This window comes from Narcine bancroftii, chromosome 4, assembly GCF_036971445.1.
Source record: "Narcine bancroftii isolate sNarBan1 chromosome 4, sNarBan1.hap1, whole genome shotgun sequence".
NCBI classification, from domain to species: Eukaryota; Metazoa; Chordata; class Chondrichthyes; order Torpediniformes; family Narcinidae; genus Narcine; species Narcine bancroftii.
This window is the reverse complement of record NC_091472.1, coordinates 173,904,388-173,931,731: the sequence shown is the minus strand read 5'-3', so window position 1 is coordinate 173,931,731 and position 27,344 is coordinate 173,904,388. Positions and strand designations below refer to the sequence as shown.

The following is a 27,344-nucleotide window of genomic DNA, read 5'->3' as shown; positions in this document are numbered from 1 at the left end:
GAGTCTGATGGTAGAAGCTATTCCTAAACCTGGTGGTCTGAGTCTTGTGGCTCTTTACCTCTTTCCTGAAGGTAGCAGCAAGAACGGAGCATGTGCTGGGTGGTGTGGATCCTTGATGATTGCTGCTGCTCTCTTACGGCAGCATTCCCTGTAGATGTTCTTGATAGTGGGGAGGGTTTGCCTGTGTTGTCCTGGGCTGTGTCCACTACCTTTTGGTGGCTTTACACTCAGGGGTATTGGTGACCCCCCCATACCATACCATACCATAATGTAGCCAGTCAGCACACTTCCACCAAATATCTGTAGACATTTGCCAGAGTTTCTGATGTTATATCCCCAAATACCTCAATTCACTATGAATTGTTCGTTGTTTCCTCCCCAATGCCGAGAAAGGACCTGATGCATGAGATTTACTGAGCTTCCAAGGTCAGCTCATCAATCAGCAAGTACCACAGTAGCACATTGACTAAAGAGCTGCCATTGAGAGCATGAATTCCATCAGATAGTAATTTCAAGTAAAATGCAGGGAGAAGTATCAACCACAACACATGGCCTTTTGTTTCCCATTCTCAACTCCTTCAGGTGCGGAACATTCTTCTCAAATGTGACAACCTTACAAAATTCTGTCTACATTTCATGCTAACTTAATGATAGCATGTAAGCCATGATCTTATCCAACGGGTCCAATCTTCATACAAAATAATATCAAGCAAGGTTGCTTTACTGTCCAACACTTCTCTTAATCTTTCTCACAACTCTGCTGAATCCCCATTCCAACAAGATTTCTGCTGAAGTACACTGTTCAAACAATATCATCTCCACTCAGAACCATGAACAACTCAACTTCAGATATCAAGCTTCAAGTACAGATAGCACTTGCATTTGCTCATTATGAAAAATCACTGACTTATTCACTGAAGCATCTGACAAAGCAGCACTTGATATCCACAATATTGAAGTCTTCTACCAACCTGTCTCCTTTGTACAGCACCACCCTCCACAACCAGAACATGAAAAATGTAGCCGATTTCCTGTAACCCAGGAACCACTTCTCAATAAAAGCAAACCTCCACAATGAAATTCACCACGGTGGGGAGTATACACAATGCTCCTCCATGGTGTCCTACTGCCCAATCATTTTCAACAGTTTATTCAAGTGTACTTTATTTTCAATACATTGGTGAACTCACTGAGGTCCGTGCACAAAATGGCAGCACTCAAGTAAAATTGACAATTCTTTTGTATTTCTGAACATGACAGTAATCTTGAATCTATAACAGCAGCAGTCTGTGAACATTGGAAGATCAAGATATCAGACTGAACACAAAATTTATGGTCTACCAGCTATCTGTTAACCCAGCCCTCCAATAAGGTTATGAGACATGAGGGGTCAAAGCACTCAGAAGAACAGTTACACTACAGAAACATGGTTGGGAGCTAACAATAAGGATGCCAGATATATGCATAAACAAACACATGCACACACACACCCAATAAAAATGTTTACTCTCAAGGGCAATGTTATTTCATTTTTCAGATAGTCCCTGATTTATAGTAATTGAGACTAAAGGGTCAGTCATATTTTGGCATGGACATGTTGGAATTTTGCCCTTGCACATGGGGTACCGACATCTTAAAGCAAACTTTTTAATCAAATCTTTTTTTCATCATGGATTTTTGTTGCATTTGACAAACTATAATAGCGATACAGGGTATGTGAGAGCCAAGGGGTCCATAGGCTGGGGGCGCCATCTTGATTCCTGTGTGCATGTGTTAGTCTTCAGTTGGCGCAGTGGGTTCGCATATTGGAGTTTTGTTGGCGCACGTGTGGTGAGTTCAATATTGGAGTTCAGTTGGCACATGCGGGAGAGTTAAGCATCCTGACCATATTGAATTTGCGCCCTTACGAACTCACCACACATGCACCAACCGAAGACTAACGCACGCACACAGGAATCAAAATGGTCACGCCCAACCAATGGACCCCGGAATGCTAAATAATAAGGTAAGTATGCATATTTTGGCTCTTACATGCCCTGTATCCCAGTTATAGTTTGTCAAATACAACATAAACCACGTAAATTTTATATCATTTCTTATACATTTTTTTTAAAATTCGGTCTATGTGCAGGTGGATGTAAGACAAGTAGGTCATAAGTCGGGAAGTATCTGTATATGTAGTTCCTCAAGAGAAAGTGTCTTCTTAATAATTTATGGATTATTAATTTCTTAGTCACTAGTTTGGCCATGTGAATTTGTACATACACAGCAAACATTGACTTCCTAAGAAAATAACTACACATTGCTGAAGCAGATGGCAGTGGCAGGCTGTGTGTTCACTTCACACAGATTCCTGCTGCCCACCATGCTGTCAATATGAGCCACTTGCCCAATGAGGAAGGAAAGGGAATGGTCTCATCGCAAGGTGCCCTCACATCATATGCAGCATGTGGCCCTTCTCTTAAGCTACAACTGGTGAATCATGTAGATTGTACTTGCTGGAGAACAAAGGGATCAAAGTGAGATGACCATGCATGCTTTAGGAAGGACAGATGCAGGAGGGTGCAATTTCCATGGATAGAAAATCATATTTCTCCTCTATCTCATATCTACCAGCTATAAACCCCAACACCACTAGGACTGTCTACACTATTGTAAGTCACTTTTTATTTGTACTATGACAACTGTGAATATTTATTATCCATTTCTCTTTTGTATTTATTACCTCTTTTTTTAAATTTAATACTTTCTATTGCAGGCTTTTTTACAAAGTTGCAGCAAGTAAAAATGTTGGTGTTGGTGAATGTGTTCATTATCATTATTATTACAAACAACTTTACTAGGCCAAGTTAATTTTGGCTAAACTTTTAGAAGTAGAAAGAACAGGTAATAAGTTTTAGATCTGAGATAATAAGAAATGATGGCAGATGAACCCGATCATTTGGTTTATAAACCTTGGTGTTTACTTTAACCAATTTCAAGCAAAATAGAAAGTCGGCAAGGACAGGGACATTTATAACTCAACTTTCAGCATATCATATCCATCAATAAATTTGAAACAACTTGGACCACATAATCTGGCCTATCCCTTTTTGTGTTTGTAATAGTCACGCTTGTCACTTAATGACTTTTTTTAATCAAGAGAGAGCCGATCAAGTTTCCACATCCCAGCATACTGATCCAGTTTAATGCCCAAGCAAAATCTGCAGACCCTTGCTTCGCCACCCAAGATCCAAACAGCGCTAATGTTATTCAAGACTGAACAGCAGAATGGGAGAGAGGAGCCAAGGCAAGGCCTCTGACCTGGCAAGAACCCAGCAAAGGAGAAGACCCCCTGAGATGGGATTCTGGGATCAATCCAGAGCAAATCAAAGAGAAACAGCAAATCAAAAAATTGCCTCCGACAATTCAGCAGATTCCATTGATGGGCTGATGTTCAGCATGGTACATTTTCTGGCCACTGTCCAATAATCCCAGTCGAAAAGTGCTTCACATCTCTGCATTAAGAAAGGATTGAGATCAGTCTCACAGGATCAAGAAGCCAGCCAGCTAAAATTCATTTTCCATTCTTACACATGAAAAATGACTGTCTGAGGGACTGGTGGGCTCATGAACACTGTGGAAACCCACCTCCACCAAATACTCAGAATGGATTTTTTTTAAATTAGCAAAAGAAAATTCAGAAATTCTTAAATTATAAAAGTGAAACTGAACTGATTAATCCATCAATTAAAAAGGTTTGAATGCAAAATTGTTCGTTTTATATTTTAAAAGACTAAGTATAAAAAAGCTGCAGTAATTGTTGGGATAGGGTTAACCTTTAGACTGCTTGACTTGAAGATTCATAATGGGTTCTGATTTCCTCAATGAAAAAAATCTATGTTGACATTTTCAGTGCCGAACACTTACCACGCAAACATTCAGGTGCTGTACTGGATTCGTTTGGCAAGCTCACAGCTCACGATCAGGAATTCGGTAAGGACAATGGGAGTGAAAGAAATCTGGACTCATAAATACTAGGAATATAGCTGATTGGCATTTTGAAAGATCTAGCTCCGAGCTATTTCCAAGAATCACTTTCATCTAGTTACTATAGTACTAACGGCAGGTTTTGTCATGTAAACACATTTAATAAGTGGATGTTACACAGCTTCTATACTTCTGATATTATTTAGGCTTCTTCAATTTTCCTGTTTTTATTTACTTTATTTCTATTCTCATTTTGTATTTATAGCTTCAGTTTTTCTCTGCATTTATTTTCACACTGACAATTCCTGGAGGAAATCCAGAATGAGAACACATCAACAAAAACTGAATCATTTTACTTTCATTATTGTGCGGGATTCACAGTTTTAACGTTTTATTCAGGAATCATGGAATAGAACTAGAAATTGATGGTTCAGAAAAGAATCAAGCAAAAAAAAGGTACCTTGTAGAATCCCTGTTACAATTTTAAAAGCCTGTAACCAGTGGTTCTCAACCTTTTTATTCCACTCACATACCACTTTAAGTATTCCCTATGCCATAGGTGCTCTGTGATAAGGGATTGCTGAAGGTGTTATGTGAGTGGAAAGAAAAAGTTTGAAAACCACTGTTTTAATCGAACCTAATTGACTTATGTCCACAGTTTCAACACTCCAAAGGAAATGGGCTAATGGCAATTTTTCTCAAGGAAAATATTTCAATAACAATTGGGTCTAGAGCAGTGATTCTCAACCTTCTCTTCCCACTCACAGACCATCTTAACCAATCCCTTACTAATCACAGAGCACTTCTGCATAGGGATTACTTAAAGCAGTATGTGAGTGGAAAGAAAAAGGTTGAGAACCACTGTGTAAACTGTTATTCTCTGAAAATTTTTACTTATGTGCCCAAGAATCCTATTTTATTACTCGTGTTACCAGAGGCTTTTTCAGAGTCTAATCTCTAAATCAACAATAATTACTCGTTGACTAATATTGTTGAAATCAATATCTCTTATCCATCTGCTCTTCAATTTCACCAGTGGCAGAAACTCATTATATCAGGGTTGAAACTAGAATTACTGCAGAATCTGTGGTGGTTGTTGAAACATAAAGGAACTCAGCAGCATCCACAAGATATACAACCAATGTTTCAGGCCTGAGCCCTTCATCTAGGAATGGGCTTGATGAAGGGCTCAGGGCTGCCAAGGCTGTGGGCAACATCAGAGCTGCCAAGACCACAAAATTAGAAGTTATGAATAGGTGTTCTCAGCCCACCTAATGTGACCTCACCATATTTTAAAAAAATCACATACTTGCCAAACTAAAATTCAGAAGATTAGCACAATTTTAAAAAAATGAAGCAGATCTGCATTTTGGACTCATTAAATAGCTATTTTCCTTTCTAATTCAAATTTACCACCATCACCTACCAACCATAAGGGCAAAAGTTCAGTAGCAGTAGCTGAAAATTATTTAGGCCTATAATTCAGCTTCAAATGAGCACAAAAAAATGCAAGGTTTGCAGAGAATTTTATAATTGAATTTTGAATTCTATCTCCATGCAATGACACCTATTTGATTTGAGATGTACAGTAAAATTCCTGGTATCCGGCACCTACAGGGACTGGTGGATGCTGAATAACTGAGTTTTCTGGTTGTTTAAGACTGCATGCTATGTGAATGGAGAACTGATGGTGAGGTGCACCATTATTTTCCACAACTTTCTTTGCTGGTTTTTGAGGAGGTCGGTTGCTTGAATTCCAGATAACAAGGATTTTACTGTATCTCAATTTAATTTTATTCTGTGGTTATGCCTATTGAAAATGTAATGAAAGTGTTAATCATACATTAAATTTAATTCTTAAATAATTAATTAGTTTCCAGCATGATCATCTCTGGTTTATGAAAATTCATTGGCTGATGAAACAAACTAGGCATCTCAAAAGTGTACAGTCATGGGGAACTCATGTACTCATCCAAGAGATGATCCCACCTTTGCCAGGTGAATGGCCTTTCATTTACCAGTCAAACACAAATGAAGTCCAAGAGATGATCCCACCTTTGCCATGTGAATGGCCTTTCATTTACCAGTCAGACACAAATGAAGTAGAAAACAATCTGCTGGTGGACCACAGCAGTTCAGGCGGCATCTGCAGAGAAAAGGGATAGTCGACACTGAGGGCTGAGATGCTTTGTGAAGACCACCAATGGAGAGGGAACCCTAACGCTAACCCTAACCCATGAAGGCATGGGGAGGAAGTGAAGACAGCCAAATAAAACCACTAAAGCCAAATGCTGAAAATGCTGGAAAGCATGTCGAGCTTTCATTACAGTCAGAACAAAATCTAGTTGCTATAGTTCCCACAATTAAGGTGGAGGTGGGAAAATATTTGCTGTCTGCATGGTAGCAGTGATTAGAGCTTTGGCAGGAGAAGCAGATATAGATTAAATTTTTTTTTTCTTCTGTGAAAAAGTGAGAAAATAAATCCTGTTTTCTTGTGATCAAAACACCAGAGAAAGCCATCAGACTGAATTATGAATTAACAGTACCCAAGAGAAAAGTGAATCATTAATATATATGCAGTGGCATCATTTGCTGTTCCCCATGATATCATTTATAGGACAGTGTATCCAATTTTAAAGTACTCGACATGTCTGTCTATGTTTTCAGGCACTGCCAAACTGAGACCACCCGCAAAGTGGAGCAGCAACACCTCATATTCCATCTGGCCACCCTCCAACTAAATGGTATTAACATTGACTTCTCTGGTCTCCATTAGCTTCCAACCCCCCCCCCCCCCAGACTGCGTCTCTCTTTCCCTATCCTTATGTCTCCTGTCTTTTGGCTCCTCACCCCATCTCTCTCTCCCTATCCTTTCATCTCCTTTCCTCCAGCTCGGAAATCACATATCAATTCTCAGCTTTTTTTCCTCCTGCCCTCCTATCCATGTCCACCTATGGCATCTTAGCTGTTGGCCTGCACTCCACACCACACCACCCCTCCATTCCCCTTCTCTCCTTCCCCTTTTTTTTATTTAGGCACCTGCCTGCTTTTTGCTCATACCTTGGCTAAGGATTCAGGTCCTGCAGAGCTTTTTTTGTGTATTTACTGCAATCACAGCATTTGCAGACTTCTTGTTTCACCCTGCTTGCTGCTTGAGAAACTGCCTTATTCAATTAGAATTTTCATGAGCCTTTTGAAAAGTAGAGGACTTTTAAGCAAGTGCTTAAGGCATCCAGAAAAACAATGAATGGAATTTATTTCAAAAATATAGTATGGTCAAAGGCCATTCCAGTCCATAAAATCCATGGTGCCCAATCTTTCCAATTAATCTAGCAATCCTATAGGTTTTGAAGGGTGGGAAAAAACCGGGGCACCCGGAAAAAAATGCATGCAGGTCACAGGGAGAACATACAAACTCCTTATAGACAGCACTGGATTCAAATCTGGGTCACTGATGCTGTAATAGTGCTGCACTAACCAGTAAAGTAATCATGCTGTCGTATTGCTACAGACTTAATTAGACCTTTGTTGAGGAGCATTATTCACTGTCCAAGGAAACAAAGAATCAACTTTTTGCAACAATGAAGAAGATTGATCTAGAAAAACATTCAGTGTGATTTTATCACAATTCCCAGGAGCTTTGGTTCACAAATAACCGCTGAATTTTATTATCTGTTACCACTTTTTTTTAAAAATTGAACTGTACCTATAATACTTGTCCAACAAGTATAACAGCTAGTAGAAATGCTGCCTCAGAACACCAGGTTCTGTGTATTAGGACTTTGCATGTTCTCCGTGTCTCCAGAAGTTTCCCTCAGGTTCTCTAGTTTCCTACCATATTTCAACAACGTGGGGGTTAATAGGTTAATCGTGCATTGTGACTAACACTTCATGTATAGGCGAGTGTGTGATGAAATTGTGTTATTAATCTTTTGGTATGTAAAATTCTATATTATTTTTTAATGAAGTCATTTTGTGGGTTTGGACACAGGGACACACAGGCACACACAATTACACTCAGAGTTACAAAGTCTGGTAAGCAACTCCAATAAAACTAGAAGTGTTTGTTCATTGGAATATCTAGGGCAATGAGTTGCTCAAGAAGGACATTTAATTAAACAAAAGGCTCTTTGCTTGCTTATCTATGTTGTTAGAATGGAGACTCAGATGGCATCTGGTTAGCAGACAGATCAGAGGCATTGCCTCAAAAATTTTTGGAAGAGATAAAGTCATATGCTTTTAGCATTTAGATGTGAAATAACTTAATGTCACATGATTAAAGACATTTTCAGAGAAGATATTACTGAAAACAGAGACACTGAAACAAGAAGAAGGTGCTTGACCATCCTATAAGTCGCACAGAATTGAAATGTCGTAACATTCTGTGAGTAATACAGACTGATAGTGGCTCCAAAAGGGATGACTATTTTGTTGCTTCTCTTGGTCAAGAGAGAGAGAGAGCAGTGCTGCGGTGGCATTTTAAATAGCCACTTGAGACTGACGCAATTCTGGGCAAAAGAAAGCAAGGTCATTCTTGTTTCTGAATCATAACTATTGTAATGGTTACTTCGTCAGACTCATACCGGAGTTTGTGAAATCATCTTGGAAGAAAACACGTTCTGAAACCTCCATGCAAGAGAGGGAAATCATTTGCGTGAAGAAAGGATTTTCTGAAAACTACTCTACAAAAATTTCATGAGCTTTGAGAAGTCTGATGCCTCACAACTACTCCATAATTGCTTTTGAACAACAATTTAAAGAATCTGAGTTTCAAAACAAAGCTGACTGAACTTTAAAATCATTTCTTCAGAATTAAGCCTGAATTAAGCCCCCCCCCCCCGCCCCCCCCCCCCACACACACACACACACATTTGCACATAGTGGTGTTAAGATAGAGTTAAATAAGAAGCGTTATGTTATTAATATTTCTTAACAAAAATTATTCTTTTGAAGATACCATTGTCTTGCTGATTTCCATCTTTACTGATCTAGTACGTAACAATGGAAGAATCTAGAGAGAGTTGTTGAAATATTTGGGAGACTAAATGGGATTGTGCAAACGGATACCTATTGTTGGACATGGCCTCATTAGATTGTCTCGCTGACATACAGACAATGTCCACTTTTCCCTTCCATCAATGTAAACAGAAAGGCCTGGAATATATCCTCCTCTAAGAGGTTCACAAAAGCAGCATTGCACAATTAACAACACATCTGGAGAAGGGGTATTCCAATGGAACTTTGTTGAGCATACTAGGATTCATGATCCATGTTCATACAGCACTTGCAATCAACCTTTTTATCAAGACTTGATGAAGAATCCTGACCCAAAACAGTGAACATTCTTTTTCCACCACTGATGCTGCTCGACCTGCTGAGTTCGCCCAGCAGACTGCTTGTTGCTCCACATTCCAGCATCTGCAATCACCTGTGTGCCATTTGATCTGCAATACTGTGTGCTTTAAAAATCATGAATTCAAGGCCATAAGTGTTCCTGCTCCAAATGGACACACCTCTGCTAAACCACCAACTGTTCAAGTCTCTGTAGTTCTCTTACTCAAATGGCTACACAGAGAGGTCTTCTAGGGAGGCAGAGTCAGCCTTGCTTTACTGACGTGGACCTTTGTAATTTTGTAGATAATGTCAAGAAGAACAATGCGCTCTGCACCAGAAATGTCAAAAGGGTTACCAGAGCAGAAAGAAAGGCTGGAGGTAAGAAAAGTGAAATTAAAAATGAAAAGATGAATACTGTGGCCCTTCTCACTGACAGTGACAGTCACAGTCGAGACAGACATTGACCACAGCAGCAGAAATCTCACTCAGCAACTTCTCAATTACTGCACTAGCCATTTCTCATGGTTCCATTCGGCTTAATCACACATCACACACTCAATAACTACAATGAACTCAGGCAATTATATTGGACTTTGGTATAAACATCCTTTTCTCTCTCTTGCAAGATGGGGTAATTTGAAAGGGCTTGAAAAGCAGAAGCTAAGTAGAAGATTGGATGTCCATGAGCAAAGTGGTTACTCCAGCTATAATTCCTGCTGGAGCAAAGATATCATGGACTGGTATCATGTGAATAATGATCTATGTATATCAGTGCATCTGTTGGACCCTCTTAGTCTAACCCTTGTTACGTTCCTTTTATTCTCATCATTGCAGAGCCACTGGAAGTACCACCAGCAGAACAACCACCATTTTGTCAACATTTTCTCACACCACGGCATTAGGAGCATTTTATAAAGATTAAGAGGCTATTTATTTATCATGATAGTTGACTCCACTGAATTAGAAGCACTTAGATTCATAGAGGTGTACAGCATAGAAACAGGCTCTTTGGCCCAACTTGTCCATGCCAACTAAGGGACTTCCTGAGCTAGTTCTGTGTGCCTGCATTTGGTCCATATCCCTTGAAACTTCTCCTATTCATGGATCAGGCCACTTTTTTTTTTAAATGTAATTGAACCTGCCTCTACCTTCTCCTCTGGCAGCTCATTCCATCTACCCATTACCTTCTTATGCCACTCTCCAAATCCCCCATATCCTTCCTGTCATGCAGCAACCAGAACTGTACACAATACTTCCAAGTGTGCCTTGTTACAAGCCCAAAGGACCCCAAAATCCAGCATTAATAGACATTCACCAAGACAAGTAGTTACTTAAACAAACGTTGTTTTAATTATTTTTAACCATGAATAAAGAATCAAACTTAAACTTATCTCTATTAACTTACCTAACCCAACTTAACCCCCTTCCAATTCTAAGCGCACATGTATGTAATATGTGTGTAAATTTAAGAAAAGTTCTTTGGTTCACAGTTCAATCTCACTGCTCATTCTTCCAAGTTCTCTTGCTGCAGGCAATTCTTATACTGTCCACAGAATTTAACACGTATAAAGTTCACCAGGCTTTGGTGCTCGAAAGGTAAATGGTTACCACTCAGGAAGATTCTTTGTAGGTTTGCAGAGAGAGATGTGTTGTTCCAGGATTTCTACAACTGAGTTACCACCATTAGTCACCTCAATGTCTTGCTGATGAAACTTGCCCCATCAGGGTTCTCCAGGTGATAACCTCTTTATTTCAGGCTATCACAGAGTTCCTTTCTGTTCGACTTATTCCAAGAGGAACATCAGACAGATAGCACAGCCAGCCATCTGCCACTCTGGAGTTTTTGTTTAATCTCAATCTCTCTCTCTCTCTCTCTCTCTCTCTCTCTCTCTCCTCTCTCTCTATCTTCCCAAAATCCCCCTCCTTCTCCAGCAAACAATAGGATTTAGTCTTCTGCTCCCATCTGTTGTTTTTAGGTAAACAAGAACCCAGGAGTGACCTTTGAGTGAGCACTTTGCAGAAAGGTCAGAATTCTTGTTGTAAAAATGTTCAACACAGACGACCTGTCTCCAGTCCATTCATTTCATTACATCATTTCAATTAGCACCTACTTGTGAAATGCGCATAGCATTCTTCATAGTTTCTGTGGTCACTGAATATAAATTCTTCAGTATTTCAAATAAGATCTGTTTTAAAGTGTGTGTATGTATGTAACCTACTCTAATTTTATCAATTTATCTCCCAAATATATCTACAAATATTACATCACAGTCCCAACTAAAGTTTTATACAGCTGCACAACTTCCCAGCTTTTTATATCCACTGCTCTGTCCAATGAAGCCAAGCACACAGTAATCTTTGTTACCACCCAGACCAAGTTACACCCCATCTACCAACACTTAGCCCACTTTTTCCATTGATCTAGACTAGTGGTTTTCAAACTGACCCCCAAATTCACATACTACTTTAAGCAATCCCTGTGCCATAAGTGCTCTGTGATTATTTCTAAATTAGAATGTGAGTAGAAAGAAAAAGTTTGAAAACCACTGTTTTAATCATACCTAATTGACTCATTATGTGCAGTTTCATCACTCCAAAGGAAATGGGCTAATGACAATTTTGCTCAAGCAAAATATTTCAGTAATAATTAGGTCATTTTGGGGGCAATAATGGGAAAGCTGAGTATTATTTAAATGGAGACAAGCTAGGGAGTGGGGAGGAGCAAATAGATCTGGGAGTACTTGTTCACCAGTCACTGAAGACTAGCATGCAGGTTCAGAAAGCTGTGAAGAAGGCTAATAGCATGTTGGCTTTCATAAAGAGGGGATTGGAGTATAGGAACAGAGACGCCCTTCTGCAGTTGTACAGGGCCCTGGTGAGACCCCACCTGGAGTATTGCGTCCAGTTCTGGTCTCCAATTTTGAGGAAGGACATACTAGCTATAGAGGGTGTGCAGCGCAGATTTACAAGGTTAGTTCCAGGGATGGCGGGGTTGACATATGCTGAAAGGCTAGAAAAACTGGACTTGTATCCGATGGAGTTTAGAAGGATGAGGGGGGACATGATTGAGGTATACAAAATTATCAGGGGGATAGACAGGGTGAAGTCCGATTACTTGTTCCCAATGATGGGGGAGACGAGGACTAGAGGGCATAGTTTAAGAATACAGGGTAGGCCCTTTAGGACGGAGATGAGAAAACATTTTTTTACCCAGAGAAGTGTGAATCTGTGGAATGCTCTGCCACAGAGGGTGGTAGAGGCAGATTCACTGATTATGTTCAAAAGAGAGTTAGATAAGACTCTAGTGGGCAAAGGAGTTAAGGGTTATGGGGATAAGGCTGGAAAGGGGTACTGATGGTAATGATCAGCCATGATCTGTAAAATGGCGGTGCTGGCTCGACGGGCCGAAGGGCCTACTCCAGCTCCTATTGTCTATTGTCTAGAGCAGGGATTCTCATCCTTCCCTTCCCACTCACATCCCATCTTAAGCAATCCCTTACTAATCACAGAGCACTTATGACATAGGGATTGCATAAGGTGGAATGTGAGTTTACGGGAACAGTTTGAAAACCACTGATTGAGACCCTGTTGTAATCTCAGATCACCTTTTTCACTGCCCACTATATCACTAATTTTGGTGTCATCTGTAAACTCACCAATTATGTCACCAACTTTCTCATCCTAATCATGAATATACATGACAAACAGAGGACAAGCACAGATTCTTGTTTGATGTGTATAGTCCCTGGTACCAGTAGACTGCAACTAAGTAAAGGTGATATGGACTCTTACACTTCAGGTCTCCAGACAGCAAAGTTACACAGCAATCCAGCCACACAGCACTCAGCTAAGGATGGTTATTGAAGCATATATCTAAAGGTTGCTACAGATGACGTTGAAACATTGCACATTGCCCATGCTTGGGACAATCATGTCATTGAGCAGAAATATTAACTTTGTTGCATCCTCCACAGATACTGCCAGATCTTCTGAGCATCACACTTGTGTTATTGCTTTCAGATTTCAACTAGCTGAAGTTTTCTTTTGCTTTTAATTTTACTTCCTTCATTCATCTAATTTTTCAAAACCAATTTTGCATAAATCAAAGAAAGGTGATAAGTGTTCAGATATCATCCCCACCAAGCCCTAATTAAGATTATTGATGCTGTTAAAGTTGGAATCAAAGAGCTTAACCACCTAGAAACAAGCCCTTTAGCTCACAAATATATGGCTGGCCACAGAAAGCAGCAAGGAGAATCAATGTTTTTGAATTGTCACAGATACAAAAAGAATTGACAAAGTCTGCTGAGGTTGCCAAATATCAAACATGAAGGAAAGCTACAAGAAATCAGCAGTGGGAACGTGGAACTAATTGCAATTCAATAATGGCAATCTAATGAAGTAAAAAAGCAAAGAGGGGCTGAACAATAAACTTCTAAAACACAGAAGATCAGAGAGTCAATATGCTTTTTCATGGACCTTAAAAGGTGCAGCAGAGTTAGAATAGGCCAAAAAAAAGGCAATGGGATCCTGTGTTTTATTTTCACTCCCATGGTACATGTATAACAGCATGGAAATTATGTTCAACATATTGAATTAAAAGAAGATGGTTGCCATGTTGCACATCTCATTGCAGAACAAGCCTAGTTCAAGGAAAATGAATGGAATCATACTACAGTAATTGTAAAAAGTTATTTCTGTGAAGATGGTGTAAAAAGTGCCTTTCCAAAAGATGCAGAAAAGGTTTAGTTAAATCCTGAGAAGTATGAAAAAATTCTGCAAGTATTTTTAGAGCAAACATAGTGAAAGATTTTCCACTTCCCATGAAACAATTATAAGGCGGCATGGATTCAAGTCTGCTAACAAAAGGGTGAAGTTAAAATTTATTTCTAGGCAGATGAGCATTCATTAGTCATGTGAGTGCTGATTAACATACTCTGTGATAAGAGTGCTGAATGACAACTGGAGAATCCTCACTGACTGCCTTGAGCCAACAAATATCCTTGGTTCACAGATTCCCACAATAATAATGCTGCCAGACACATGGAGAGTCATAGTCATCCAAGTAGAAAGCATGCAGGGAGCAATGGTCACATCATTTCCTCATAACAGATAACCAGCTCTACCATTACAGTGACTATGAGGAGTTACAGCTGGCACGTCTTACAGGTATAGACAGTGGGGGAGCTGGTGAATCAGGTGTGGGGGTTCAACACGGTGAAATGCACAAGACCTCCCATCACAGTGTGAGAAAGATTGTGCAGCATCTTTTGGACTTTCCACTATTTAAGAATGATCCATACATGGCTCAGGGCCATGCACAGCCCAGCTTACTTTGCATTGTGCCTGTCAATGACAGTATCTATGACATCATTGATTGGACAGAGAAAAGGCACCCATTTTCTGGCACATACAACTGTCCAAACTGCCAGTCAACAAATGCCTAAAGTTTACTCCTATTGGTAACACTAAAAATGGTACAGTCACCCCAGTACCTTGTATACTGTCTCATTGACCTCATTTTGGAGTACTGGATATAGTGGATTTAGACTTCCGACTTGGGATGAATTTCTGAGTAATTATTCAGAGGTAAAATGAAGGATAAGTTGTAATGAAAAACATCCGAGTAGCCATTAAGGATATTGAAAGCGCAGTGGAAATTAATGAAGACTCAGCATGTCAGTGGAGATGGCAATAACTCAAGAGGGTGAACAATGCATCTTTCTAACAGGAAGTTACTTTCCAGAAAAATATCCTTTACTGCTGGAATCATCTTTGCCTGTTATCCCAACAGTGGCCCAGGTAGGCTTAGGCCATTAAATAATGCAGGGTGTGTTCTCCAGCTAAGACAGCTTGAATTTCCCAAAGCTTGCATACTTCCCTGAACGGGATCAGGTTTTTGATAAAATTCAATGAAGCAGCACACAAAAAAAAAATCAATCTGCCACAGAATGGAATTTCTTGGGCAGGACCTCAAATCAGTCAGTAATAACTCTAGAGCTGAAAATTCTCACCCCTCCCCAGTATAGGTTCTTCTTACCATTTTAGCATTCCTTCGATCAATCACAACTTTTCATTCATACAAATTTCAGCTTTTCAAACAGCAATTTATTGCTGAGATCTGAAGAAGACTTTACAAAAGAATGATATGCATTTACCTTGTGTGTTCTGCTATAGATGTACAGATAAGCCAGTCTGTAGAGACTCTTATAGTGCTGAGGGAATCGACTGAGACACAGATGGAGGGCTCTAATGCATTGCTCGATTAAGACTCGACGCTGCTCCCTCTCGTCTCCAGACAGGCTCTGAGGGAGGTCCTCCAATCTGTAGGTGTCTTTCACATCTCCTGATGGCTCTGTTGTTTTCTTTTTTGAGTCACAGAGAGATGAGGAGGTGGTCCTGGTGGGAGCAACATTAGCAGTGCTAATGCTACTAATCTGACACTGTGACTCAGCATACAATTTTGCCCCTGCTTGTGCTGCCAGTCTCAAAGCCAGAGCATCTATGCCTTCACTGATCTCCACGTTACTTCCCCTACACAGCTCAGAGCAGACACGTCCCACAGAATCTTCTTCCTCCAACTTCCTATAATGCTCCCTGGTTGGGACAGCAGACTCCATGGGTGCCCTGGGACCTGTACGTTCTGCCAGCCTCAAAGTCAAAGCATCAATAGCTTCTGTAATCTCTGCACTGCCACCTCTACAATCCTCTGAAGATATCCTTAACCCAAAATCTTCTTCCTCCAGTTTTCCATGGCTCTCCCTGGATAATACAGTAGCCTCCACAGTTGAAGAAGATGACGGACTACCTTTACCAGAGTGAACCTTCTTACTGCTGTCCTGGGAGCTCGCTGCATCTGTGAAGACGTCTTGTGTTGAGCTAGAATCTGAGAGTACCAAAATCACGCTATCTTGACTTCTCTCTGAAAAGAAAACAAATTTTTTTTAAAGTTAATTTAATGATACAGCATGATGACAGGCCCTTACAGCCCACAAATCCGCACTGCCCAACTAACCTGCTAACCCCATACATCTTTGGAATATGGGTGGAAACCAAAGCACCTGGAAAAACCCACGGGAATAGGAAAATGTACAAACAGCAGTGGATTCACTCTCAGGACGTTGGCATTGTAATAGCATTGTTCTAACCACGATACCACCATGCCACTCTAAAGTAATTCACCTACAGGTTGTAGTACTTGGAATAATAGAATCTATTATTCAATTACAACATGGAAGTTGCCCATTTGTCTGGAGTCTGTTTGCAGCTGGAACAATTCAGTCAGACCCTTTCGTCAACTCATTTCCCATAACCCTATGATTATAGCTTTCATATTTCCCCTAAAGAAAGTCTTGACTGAATGTTCTTATACTACAATGAATTCCATACATCAGTAAAGAAGTCTGCATTTTAAGCTGTACCACCCTTACTAAATTAAAACCTATTGCTCAGTCTCTAGTTTCAACTGATCTCCAACATCCATGTCATTTTGGGGACATATTCCAGATTTTTTTGGTGAAAGCAAAAATTGAGTTTACATTTCCCTGTTCCAGCAAAAGAAAAGGTTTTACACTATTCACCAAGCCACAGAGCCATGCTTTTCATCCTCAGCATCCTGGCAACAGGACCTGGTGGTCAGAAAAGTCAAGTTATTATCATTATTCATCTTTTTTTAAAAATATAGAACATAGAAATCTACAGCACTGTACAGAGCCCTACAGAGCCAGTGCTGTGCTGACCTCATAGCCTACTCTGCTTAGAAGTTCCCTTCTGCATAACCCTCTATTTTCTCAGGTCCATATACCCATCAAAAAGTCTCTTAAAAGATCTTATTGCATCTGACTCCACCGTTTCCAGCAGTGCATTCTATGCATCCACCACTGTGCGAGAAACCTACCTCTTACATCCCCCTTCCCTCTTACTCTCCAGCTACTTGAAACAATAGACCCTTGTGCTAGCCATTTCAGTCTTGGGAAAAAAAGTCTCTGGCCGTTCACATGATCAATCCCTGCCATCATCTTATACACCTATGCCAGGTCACCCCTCCTCCTCAATCATTCCAAAGAGAAAAGACCAAGTTCACTCAACCCATCCTCTAATCCAAACAGAATCCTTGTAAATATCCCCTGCACCCTCTCCATAGCATCCACATCTTTCTTGTAGTGAGGTGACCAGAATTGAACATAATATTCCAAGTAGAGTCTAACTAAGGTCTAATGGCTACAACATTATCTCACAGCTCTTCAAATCAAGTTTATTGTCATTTGATTGTACAAGTACAATCCAACGAAATAGCATTCTCCAGTCCAAAACATGCAGACATACAACCACATATAACACGCATACAGAAAAACAATGCACATGCAGAACAAGTACAGCCTCTCCTCTACTTACGACCTGTGCAACTTATGCCCATCTGTACATACAATCGAAAATACTGTACTGTATAAATTTTTTAAAAATAAGTAAAAATAAAAATTACACTTGGTTGTTCATCTACCGGGGACATATTCCAGATTTTAATGGCTGCGTGCATATGATAATGAATGTCAGATAATATCCCAACATTGTGTATGTCATAGCAGTTCTTTCAGTTCTCAGGATAAAAGAATGCTGTGCAGTACGGTACAGCAGGCTGTTACGAGAGCATGGGGCAGTGGTATCAGTGTGGGGACTACATGCCATGCTAACTTATGTCCAACTACGTCCATTTCGAGATCTGACCAGTCAGTCAGAGCGGAACTCAGACATATATCAGGGAGTGGCTGTATTCATCGATATCTATCTATTTATTTATATAAAGAAATAAATGAATAGATATTGTTTAATGAACATGACTCTCAGATGGTAAGTGTACGCAGTTCCTTTGGTCGTTTAGCCTTCTCACTGCCTGTGGGAAGAAGCTGTTCCTCAGCCTGGTGATGCCAGCTCTGATATTCCTGTATCTCTTTCCCAATGAGAGCAGCTGAAAGATGCTGTGTGCAGAGTGCAATGGATCCTCAATGATTTTGCACACCCTCTTCAGTCAACAATTCTGGTAGATCATGTTGATTGGGGGACTGCCACTCTCATGGTCCTGTGGATTGATCTCCGATCCATTTCTCTGTAGCAACCATACCATACTATGATGCAGCCAGCCAGGACGCTATCAATAGAGCTCCAATAAAAGTTTAAGATAATGGTGATCAGTAGCTTTGCCGGCTTCAATCTTCTCAGGAAGTGCACCTTTCTGACAAGTGAGGAGATGTTGTGTGTCCACAGTAGGTCACGAGTTAAATGAACTCCCTCAAATACAGAGTTGTTGATGTGTAGTGGTCATTCCTGGTCCTTCTGAAGTCCACAATCATCTCCTTCGTCTTGTCTATGTTGATTACTCTCATACCATTTCACAAAATGTTTCCTCCTCTTCTCTGTAGTGCAACTCCTCGTTGTTGCTGATGAGGCCAACAACTGTTGTGTCATCTGCAAACTTGATGATGCTGTTGGAGCTGGATCTGGCAATGCAGTCATGGGTCAGTTGTGTGAACAGAAGTGGGCTGAGCACACAACCCTGATGTGCGCCAGTGCTCAGTGATAGTGCTCAATGTTTTGCTACCGATCTTGACAGGCTGTGGGTGGTCTTTCCATTAGGAAGCCCTGAATCCAGTTACAGAGAGTCTCAACAAGGACAGCTTCTCCACCAGCCTCTGGAGAATTATTGTATTAAATGATGAGCTGAAGTCAATGAACAGCAGTCTGAGGCATTGAGTCAGGATAGAGTTAAGGGATAAGGCTATAGGACCGTCTTGAACTTAATCCCACAGTTAATGAAAGCCAACACACAATATGCCTTCTTAACAACACTATCAAACTCTGCAGCAGCAGATTTGAGTGTCCTATGGACATGCACACTGATCAGAGCCCTCCCATTAACTATATACTGCCTTCAAATTTTACCTACCAAAATGAACCTCTTCATACTTTTCTGGGTTAAATTTCAATCACCAGTTTTCCATGGTCTGCATCCTTACAATGTCCTACTGTCATCTCTAGCAATCCTCCAGACTAGCGACAATACTACCAACCTTCATATTACAAACTTACTAACTCACCTTCCACTTCCTCATCCAGGTCATATATAAAAGTCACGAAGTGAGAGGGTCTCAGAACAGATTCCTGCAGATCACCAACCTCCATGCAGAACACAAACCATCTACAACCACCCTAACTTCTCTGGGTAAGCCAATTCTGTATCCACAAGGCAAGGTCTCCTGGAGACACTGCTTGTTTGTTTAAGATGCTGCTGTTCTTGGGTTTCACCAGAATATTGCCTTGAATGGATTGTTTCTGTTCTTAGTGGCTAAGTAGGCTGTTTTATTAACCCTGGAACAGAGGAGTCTGATGTGCGACCTGATGCATGGTTCAAGGAGGATCGATAGGATTATAATAAAAAATCCTGTTCAAATATCGGGATGTCTAAAACAAGAAGGCATTAATATAAAGTGACAGACAGGAGGTTTGTGTGTTGAGCTACATTTTAGAATTCACAGTCTAGCTCTTGAATTCCAAGCTATGCAAGGAATGATTAATTTACCGCGGTTTCCTGCCAAATGCTGTCGTGTCTCTCTTACTTCTTATCAAACAACTTAATGGATCCGACAAGTCCATTTCTGAAATGCCTTCGAGTTTAGGTGACGATGCCATTCGTGCTTTCAACTATGTGAAGACTGCACTTGCGAATGGCACAATACTTGTACACCAAAATCCCGATGCCTAGCTCTCTATTACTATGAATGCCTCCGACTCTGACACAGAGTGGTGTTAGAACAAAGAGTTGGTGGGAAGTTGGAACCTCTGTCATTCTTTTCAGCCAAGCTGTCACCAGCTCACTGAAATATAGCATGTTCAGTTGAGAACTGAACTCTTAGTCATTCATCTTGCAGTGAAACATTTCCATTTTATGTTGGAAGGTCGCCCTTTTACCATTTATACAGACCACCAGCCTCTTATGCGCTGAGTGCACAAGCACGCATCTCTACGACTCAAGAGAAATTCAGCACTTGGACTTCATCTTTGAATTTTTTCAGAAATGCAGCACATCCGAGGGAAGGAAAATGCCGTGGCTGACGCCCAATCCAAGGTGCTGATGTTTAGCAGAAGAAGTAGTATATGACACCATGCTGACTCTGCCTGGCGAGTTTGTGAATCCGGGTCCAGAGACAGCACTCTATTATCCATCTTCAGGAAAGCACACCTACACAGCATGCAGCACATGCAGTATATGTGCTGGATGACTTATAATGCTGTATGCAAGTGTTCCTTTGACATGACGCTGTTCACAGACCACTTCAGCCCATTTACGACACTCCTTTTGAACTCTTACAGTGCCACCCAAAGACCTTGTGCTTCACAGAAATGGGCAAGCTGACACGGTCTCCATTGAAAATTGAAACCAGTGTATATCGATGGTCCATATTCTGCATCAGTGCCAATGTCAAAGGAACATTTGCACCCCTACCATTCAGGGCATTCACCACCTGTCTTGCAGTATCATACAAGGTCAGGCCAAACTGTCAGCCCTCCAGACTGTTACAGAGCAGGACAGATTGAATCAGTCATATTCTCACATAGCTCAGAAGCTGAGAGTGGTTTGGGAGGGGCTGTCAAGGTCGCATACTTACCTGTGTCGGGAGCAGCACAGGTCACCACTGATGACATATCTGGGTGACGCACGTGAGTAGCAGCACGCATGAGCGGGTCAGATCAGAAAGCCGCGTACATTATATGATCTCGGACGCAGGAAAAGATTGAGAGTGCCAAAACCACCCGTGTGGCAGAGAGCCAATGAGAAGGTCAGAGGGATTTGGCTGGATGGTGTTTTGTGGATTGAAGAATGTATTGTTTACCGGGACTCACTGAAAAGGAGAAACAATTCCATGAAGGAAATGCATTTAAGTTTATTTCTAGAATGTACTTTTTATTGGATGAGTGAGTGCCCAAAACCAGGTTTGCATAAATCTAAGGTGAGATGGGAGTCAAACCTAGACACAACAATTGATGAACAACTCTGGTCAAATTGACGTCAGGGAAGTTTGATGGCTGCTATCAATGCTGGGTATAGATTGGTCCATTATATTTTCTCACTGCACAAAAATTACACCAATATAAACCTGAATTATCAGAGATGTGTTTTTGGTGTGGTGTAGAGGTCGGTTCCTTTTTAAATTCTACCTGGAATTGAATGAAGGTGACGCCCTTCTGGTATGACCTCCATGACACCAAAAACCAAGATCACAGAGTCACCTTCCCAGTAAACCCAGAGCTTTGTCTTCTGGGGAACTTTACCACGGTTGGGAGATCATGAATAAATTCTCAAATTAAATTCACAGAAATTGCCTTAAGAGTGGCCAGGAACATGGAAGTCTGACTACTATTTACTCATGGATAGGTGGACTTCAAAGATAAATAGCTGCATCCCAATTGAAAAGGTCACACACAATCTCAGGAAAGGATATAACACCTTTCTAAAAATCTGGCAGCCTTATTTAGAGTATACAGGTACCTCAATGGTTACGATCACTACTGGCTAGCCAGTAGATGTCAGTAAAAATTTTAACACTGGTATTATTGACTGGCTGCCTAATTCTTCACTCGAAAAAAGAGAAACAAAACGGAACTCTGTGGTGACCTAAAAGAAAGAGGTTATCATCTGGAAAACCCTGAGGTGGCAAGTTTCTTCAGCAAGTCACTGAAGTGGCTGTTTAAAAGAGATCAGTTTGTGTCCAGGAACAACAAATTTCTCTCTGAAAACTGACAAGAACCTACCTGAGCGGTAACTATTTACCTTTCAAGCACCAAAGCCAGGTGAAATTCATAAATGTTAAATTCTGTGCACAATTTAAGAACTGTCTATAATCAGTGAACTTAGTGGACTGAGAAGTGAGATTGGACTGTGAATTAAAGAACTTTTCTAAACTTACACACACATTACATACATGTGCACTTAGAATTAGAAGGGGGTTAAGTTAGGTTAAGTTAAGTTAATAGTAATAAGTTAAAGTTTGATACTGTTTTCATGTTTAAAGATAATTAAAAGCAACTTTTGTTTAAGCAACCATTTGTCTCGGTGAATATCTGTTGCTGCTGGGTTTTAGAGTCCTCTGGGCTCGTAACATTATCAATATACTCTATGTTCACTTGTCAAAAATCTGCAAGGTAAGACAAGCAAGATTTTTACTCTTGTAATCTATGTTAACAATTCACCATTGACCCTTTCATCTCTAGGTGTTATTTTTCCGCTCCTTTAGCAGAAATCCAATTATTTTTCCTGCATCCACATGAGCTGACTGGTGCATAGTCAGTCATTACACACAGAATCAGGCCATTTGGTTCAGCTGACTATTAACCACCCAGTTGCACTAATCCTATTTTATTCTCTTTGTATTCCCATCAGTTCCTCCCAGATTCCACAATTACAATGGCGTTAATCTACCAACAAATCTTTAGGATGTGGGAGGAAACCAGAGCACCAAGAGAAAACAGTTAGCTCAGAGCCTTGCATAGCTTGGAATTCAAGAGCTAGACTCTGAATTCTAAAATGTTGCTCAACACACAAACCTCCTGCCTCTCACTTTATATTAATGCCTTCTTGTTTTAGACATCCCAATATTTGAACAAGATTTTTTATCATAATCCTATCGATCCTCCTTGAACCATGCATCAGGTCGCACATCAGCCTCCTCTGTTCCAGGGTTAATAAAACAGCCTACTCAGCCACTAAGAACAGAAACAATCCATTCAAGGCAATGTTCTGGTGAAACCCAAGAACAGCAGCATCTTGAACAAACAAGCAGGGACTCAGCAGGTCAATGTTTTGAGTTGGGGTCCTTTTTCTTAAAACATTAATTGGCCATCTCCCCATGGATGCTACCCGACCCGCTGAGTCCTTCAGACTTGTCACTATTTGCTCAACATCCTGGTGAATCACCTCTGTAGCCTCTTGAACATAATCACATCCTTATTCTGGTGCAATGAATAGAACAACACACAATTCTCAAAGTATGGCCTAACTAATGTTTTATAAAGTTATCACCTGACATCGCGCACTTAAGATTCAAGATTCAACATTCAATTTATTGTCATTATAATAAAAGTGTCCTATTACATGAAACTGTTTTTGCCTGCTGTAAGGCAAACAGATTCACCATCGGCAGAAATTTCCTTAAGCGCCTCTTACAGTCAAAGAAAGAGAAGCAAAAGAAAGTCCCCCCAGCGTGTCTGTAGATTCACCTCCAACACTTCCGCGACCTTCACAGCCACACAGAGTCCAGTCCAAACCATTGGCACCAGATCAGAACCTCCGACACAGTCAGAAGCCCTTCAGCACCCCCTCACCCCTTCAGCCAGTTCTGAGCCAGTCTCCAGCAGTCCACAGGCCAGTGTGAGTCTCCCAACAGCAGTCTCCAGCAGCCCACAGGTTCCTTGGGTTCCTCACCTCGAGTCACCAGCAGCACACTGCATGCAATGGTCTTTCAGCTGAAGAATCCCCTCACTGGTCTGCTGCCATCTTAATCCAACATCCCATTTACCTTCTTCACTAATGTCTTGATCTGTCCTGCCACTTTTAAGGATCTGTGGACTTGTATGCCAAGATCTCACAGTTCATTAACACTTTCGTATGGCACTATAATTTATAAAGTATATATTCTACCCTCATTTGATCTTCCTAAATGTATTATTTCACCCTTGTCAGAAATAAATTGTCTGCCATTGCATTTACTCAAGGAAAACAGTACAGAATCAAAAGGTAAACTGTCACCAAGAATAACGCATCAAGAATATTAGAATGGTTACATTAACAACCTGAAAGTGTTTTGGTGAAGACAAAGGATCATAAAAGATATGGAAATAAAATAAATCCAAATAATCTTGGATTGATAAATGCTAAAATGAGGATATATTCAAACAATGAAGAGCAATAAAATGGAGACTTCAATGTAATGGAAAGTAGCACAGAATCAACAAAAAGAGTTGGGATTTGAAGAAGACTGATTTTTGAGACGAATCAAGTATTTTCCACATTCCTCACTCAGAAAAGTTGTATGATTTGTTATCTCTCAGACAAGTGAAGAATTCATTATACTTCCATCTTCTCTCAATAGGCCCACCTCAACTAGAGTGGTGCAAACATGGGTTTATATTGCAAGGTCACAATAAGGACAGTAAAGATCATTCCAAAGATGATGACAGAATTGGCAACCTAAGTGATCTTTGAATTTGCAAAATCAGCCATTTGCGGTCAGGCCTTCAGAAGCTGAGGAAACCAATCTCCTATGTTCTGACAAAGAATGTTCAACCCGAAACTTACGCAGTGTTTTTGCTCCATGTTTCTCCTCCACCATGTGCAGCCTGAGCTACTGAGTATTTCAAGCATTTTCAGTTTTATTTTCGAATTGCAGTATTTGCTGTCTTTTGTTTTACTTTCACAAACTGATTTCCTTCCAGGAAATCTGTTTCTTCAAATAGGACCCACTGTTCAATTTGAAATTACTCCACTCATCAGGCTACATCATCACTCCATCAAGGACATTTACAGGAGTTGGTGTCTTAAGAAAACAGCCCCTATCCTCAAGGACTCCCTTCATCCAGGTTATGCACTCGTCACTCTGCTACCATTGGGAAGGAGGTACAGGAGCCTGAAATCAAACACCCAGCAGTACAAAAACAGTTTCTTCCCCTCTGAATGAATAATGAACCACAGACACTACCTCACTTTCTATTCTTTTGCATGAATTTATTTATTTTTCAAAATGTAATTGAAAGCAACATTTGCACCTGTGATACTGCTGCAAAACAACATATTTTGTGACACATTCATGACAATAAATTCTGATCCTGGCATTAGTTTGATCAGTCATCACTGGGAGGAACCCATAGAAACAAAATATGAAATCTGAAATGACAACTTAATCACCCAATGGCCAAGTTGGTGGAAAAATCCAACTATACTGGACAAAATAAAACAAAGTAAACTCAGTGATAATTTATTATTTAGGTGATATAAATATGAAACCTAATAAAAATGCAGGAAACTACAGTATTCAAAGTAGTTTCCTTATTAAAAAGGAACAAAATAACAATAAAAATACATTCTACACAGGCTCCATAGGTTACCTCACTAACAATCATGTCCCAGAACTTCAAAGTTAAACCAACATGCCTCACTTTTAGTGACTGTACACTGACATATTTTTTAAAAGCAGAAACTGAATGTGGAAGTATCTAATATTAAACTTCTGCATTAAAATACTTATCGATCACAAGAATTAGTCTGTACCAATTGTATTTCTATAGTTCAATTAATCTTGATCCCATAATGAATGATATTAGTACTTAAATAGTTCAGATACCAGGTGAAAAATATAGTATGCAATTACCTAAACTCTAAACCAACAACTTGCCTACTCTGTGTTGAAAATGATTAGTTGGAAGTGTGAGAACCTGAACTAGGGTAACACACTCTTGAAGAGGTATTTACTGTGTTCTAAGCTCTGCCGCTGCAACCGTGTCTGCCTGTCCCGCATCGGACTTGTCAGCCACAAACGAGCCTGCAGCTGACGTGGACTTTTACCCCCTCCATAAATCTTCGTCCGCGAAGCCAAGCCAAAGAAAGAAGAAAGCTCTGCCTGTAACTCTGCACTTCTGTACTGTGTTTTACTTGCTGTACAAGGTATGGGATATCTAGTTGGACTGTTACCAAATAAACTATCTCAACTCACATTGGTACACGCGATAATAAATTTGAATTTGGGAGTGTGGTAAATGGTTTCAACTCCAAGATCAGGAATATAAACCTTTGGGTATTTAGGAATATGAACATAAGCTTTCATTTTTCACAAAGATTGATTAAACAAAAAGCAGAAAAGATTGCTCGTCAGAGATCAAGATATAAAATGTGATTTAGCGGAAGTGAAGAAATCTGGTCTAGAGATATTCCATGGGCCATGATTACAATAATATTTAACAAAAAAAAATTGCTCTTTCAAATGTTAGATTGCCTGATACATCTTTGCAAAGGTTTTCCTGTGGAAGGGAGGGCAAGAATTAGAACATGCATCCTGAAAGTTTTCATAGGGAGCTGCAAACTTCAAACATCTTCAAAGCAGAGATATATTACAATGAAACCGAGATTCTACGTTATGCAAGATCACCAGTCCAACTCCAAAACCTCTCACCTTAACCCTATGTCCTCTATTTTTAGATTCCTTTGCCCTGGGAAACAGACTGTGACCATCTACCTCATCTATGTTTTTCATTATTTTCTAAACATCTAGAAAGTTGCCTCCTCAGCCTCTTATGAAGCAGAGAATACAGTCCTAGCCTATCCAGTCTTTCCTTACAACCACTCCAGTCTTGGTAACATCCTTATGAATTGTTTTTGCATCTCATCCAGTTTAATGACACCCTTCCTACAGTAGGATGAGAATGGCACATTACAATCTAAAGGTAGCTTCACCAATATCTACTCAACTGTAACATAACATCTCAATTCCTGCATTCAATGTCCTGGCTGATAAGGGCAAGCATGCTAAACAGTTTCTTCACCATCCTTTTTGTGTTAAGGAATGATGAACCTTTATCCCTCGGTCTTCCTATTCTACAACACTCTCAAGGACCCTACCATTTACTGCGTATGTCCTGCTTTGGTTTGAATTACTAAAAAATCTGAATTACACTCCATCTGCTCATCCTTGTCCCACTTACCCAGTTGATCAAGATCTTGTGGAAGTCTTTGATAACTTCTTCACTGTTCACCACAAATTTTACCAGGATCCACAAACTTACAAACTGCACCACTCTCATCCTTTATATCAATGACAAACAAGAATGGACCCATCACCAATCCCTGTGGCACACCATGGTCACCAGTGTCCACTCTGAAAAACAACCCTCCACTGCCATTCTCGGACTCCTTTAATTAAACCAATTTTGCATTCAAATTCCTAGCTTGCCCTCCTGGATCCCATATGATCTGACCTTCTACACTAGCCTCCCATACAAGC

At 40.3% G+C, this 27,344-nt stretch overlaps 2 protein-coding genes across 21 annotated transcripts in view; one reads left to right on the top strand and one right to left on the bottom strand.

Annotated features, from left to right (window-relative positions):
• Positions 1 to 27,344, top strand: part of patz1 (POZ/BTB and AT hook containing zinc finger 1) — a 749,193-nt gene that overhangs the window by 283,946 nt on the left and 437,903 nt on the right. The window lies entirely within an intron of this gene.
• LOC138761246 (calcineurin-binding protein cabin-1-like) overlaps positions 1 to 27,344 on the bottom strand; it is a 449,064-nt gene that overhangs the window by 225,626 nt on the left and 196,094 nt on the right. For all 12 annotated transcript variants that reach the window (XM_069933059.1, XM_069933061.1, XM_069933058.1 and 9 more), the window contains one exon: positions 15,462 to 16,225. In XM_069933059.1, the coding sequence (XP_069789160.1) occupies positions 15,462 to 16,225 (764 nt within the window). The remainder of the gene's footprint in view (positions 1 to 15,461; positions 16,226 to 27,344) is intronic.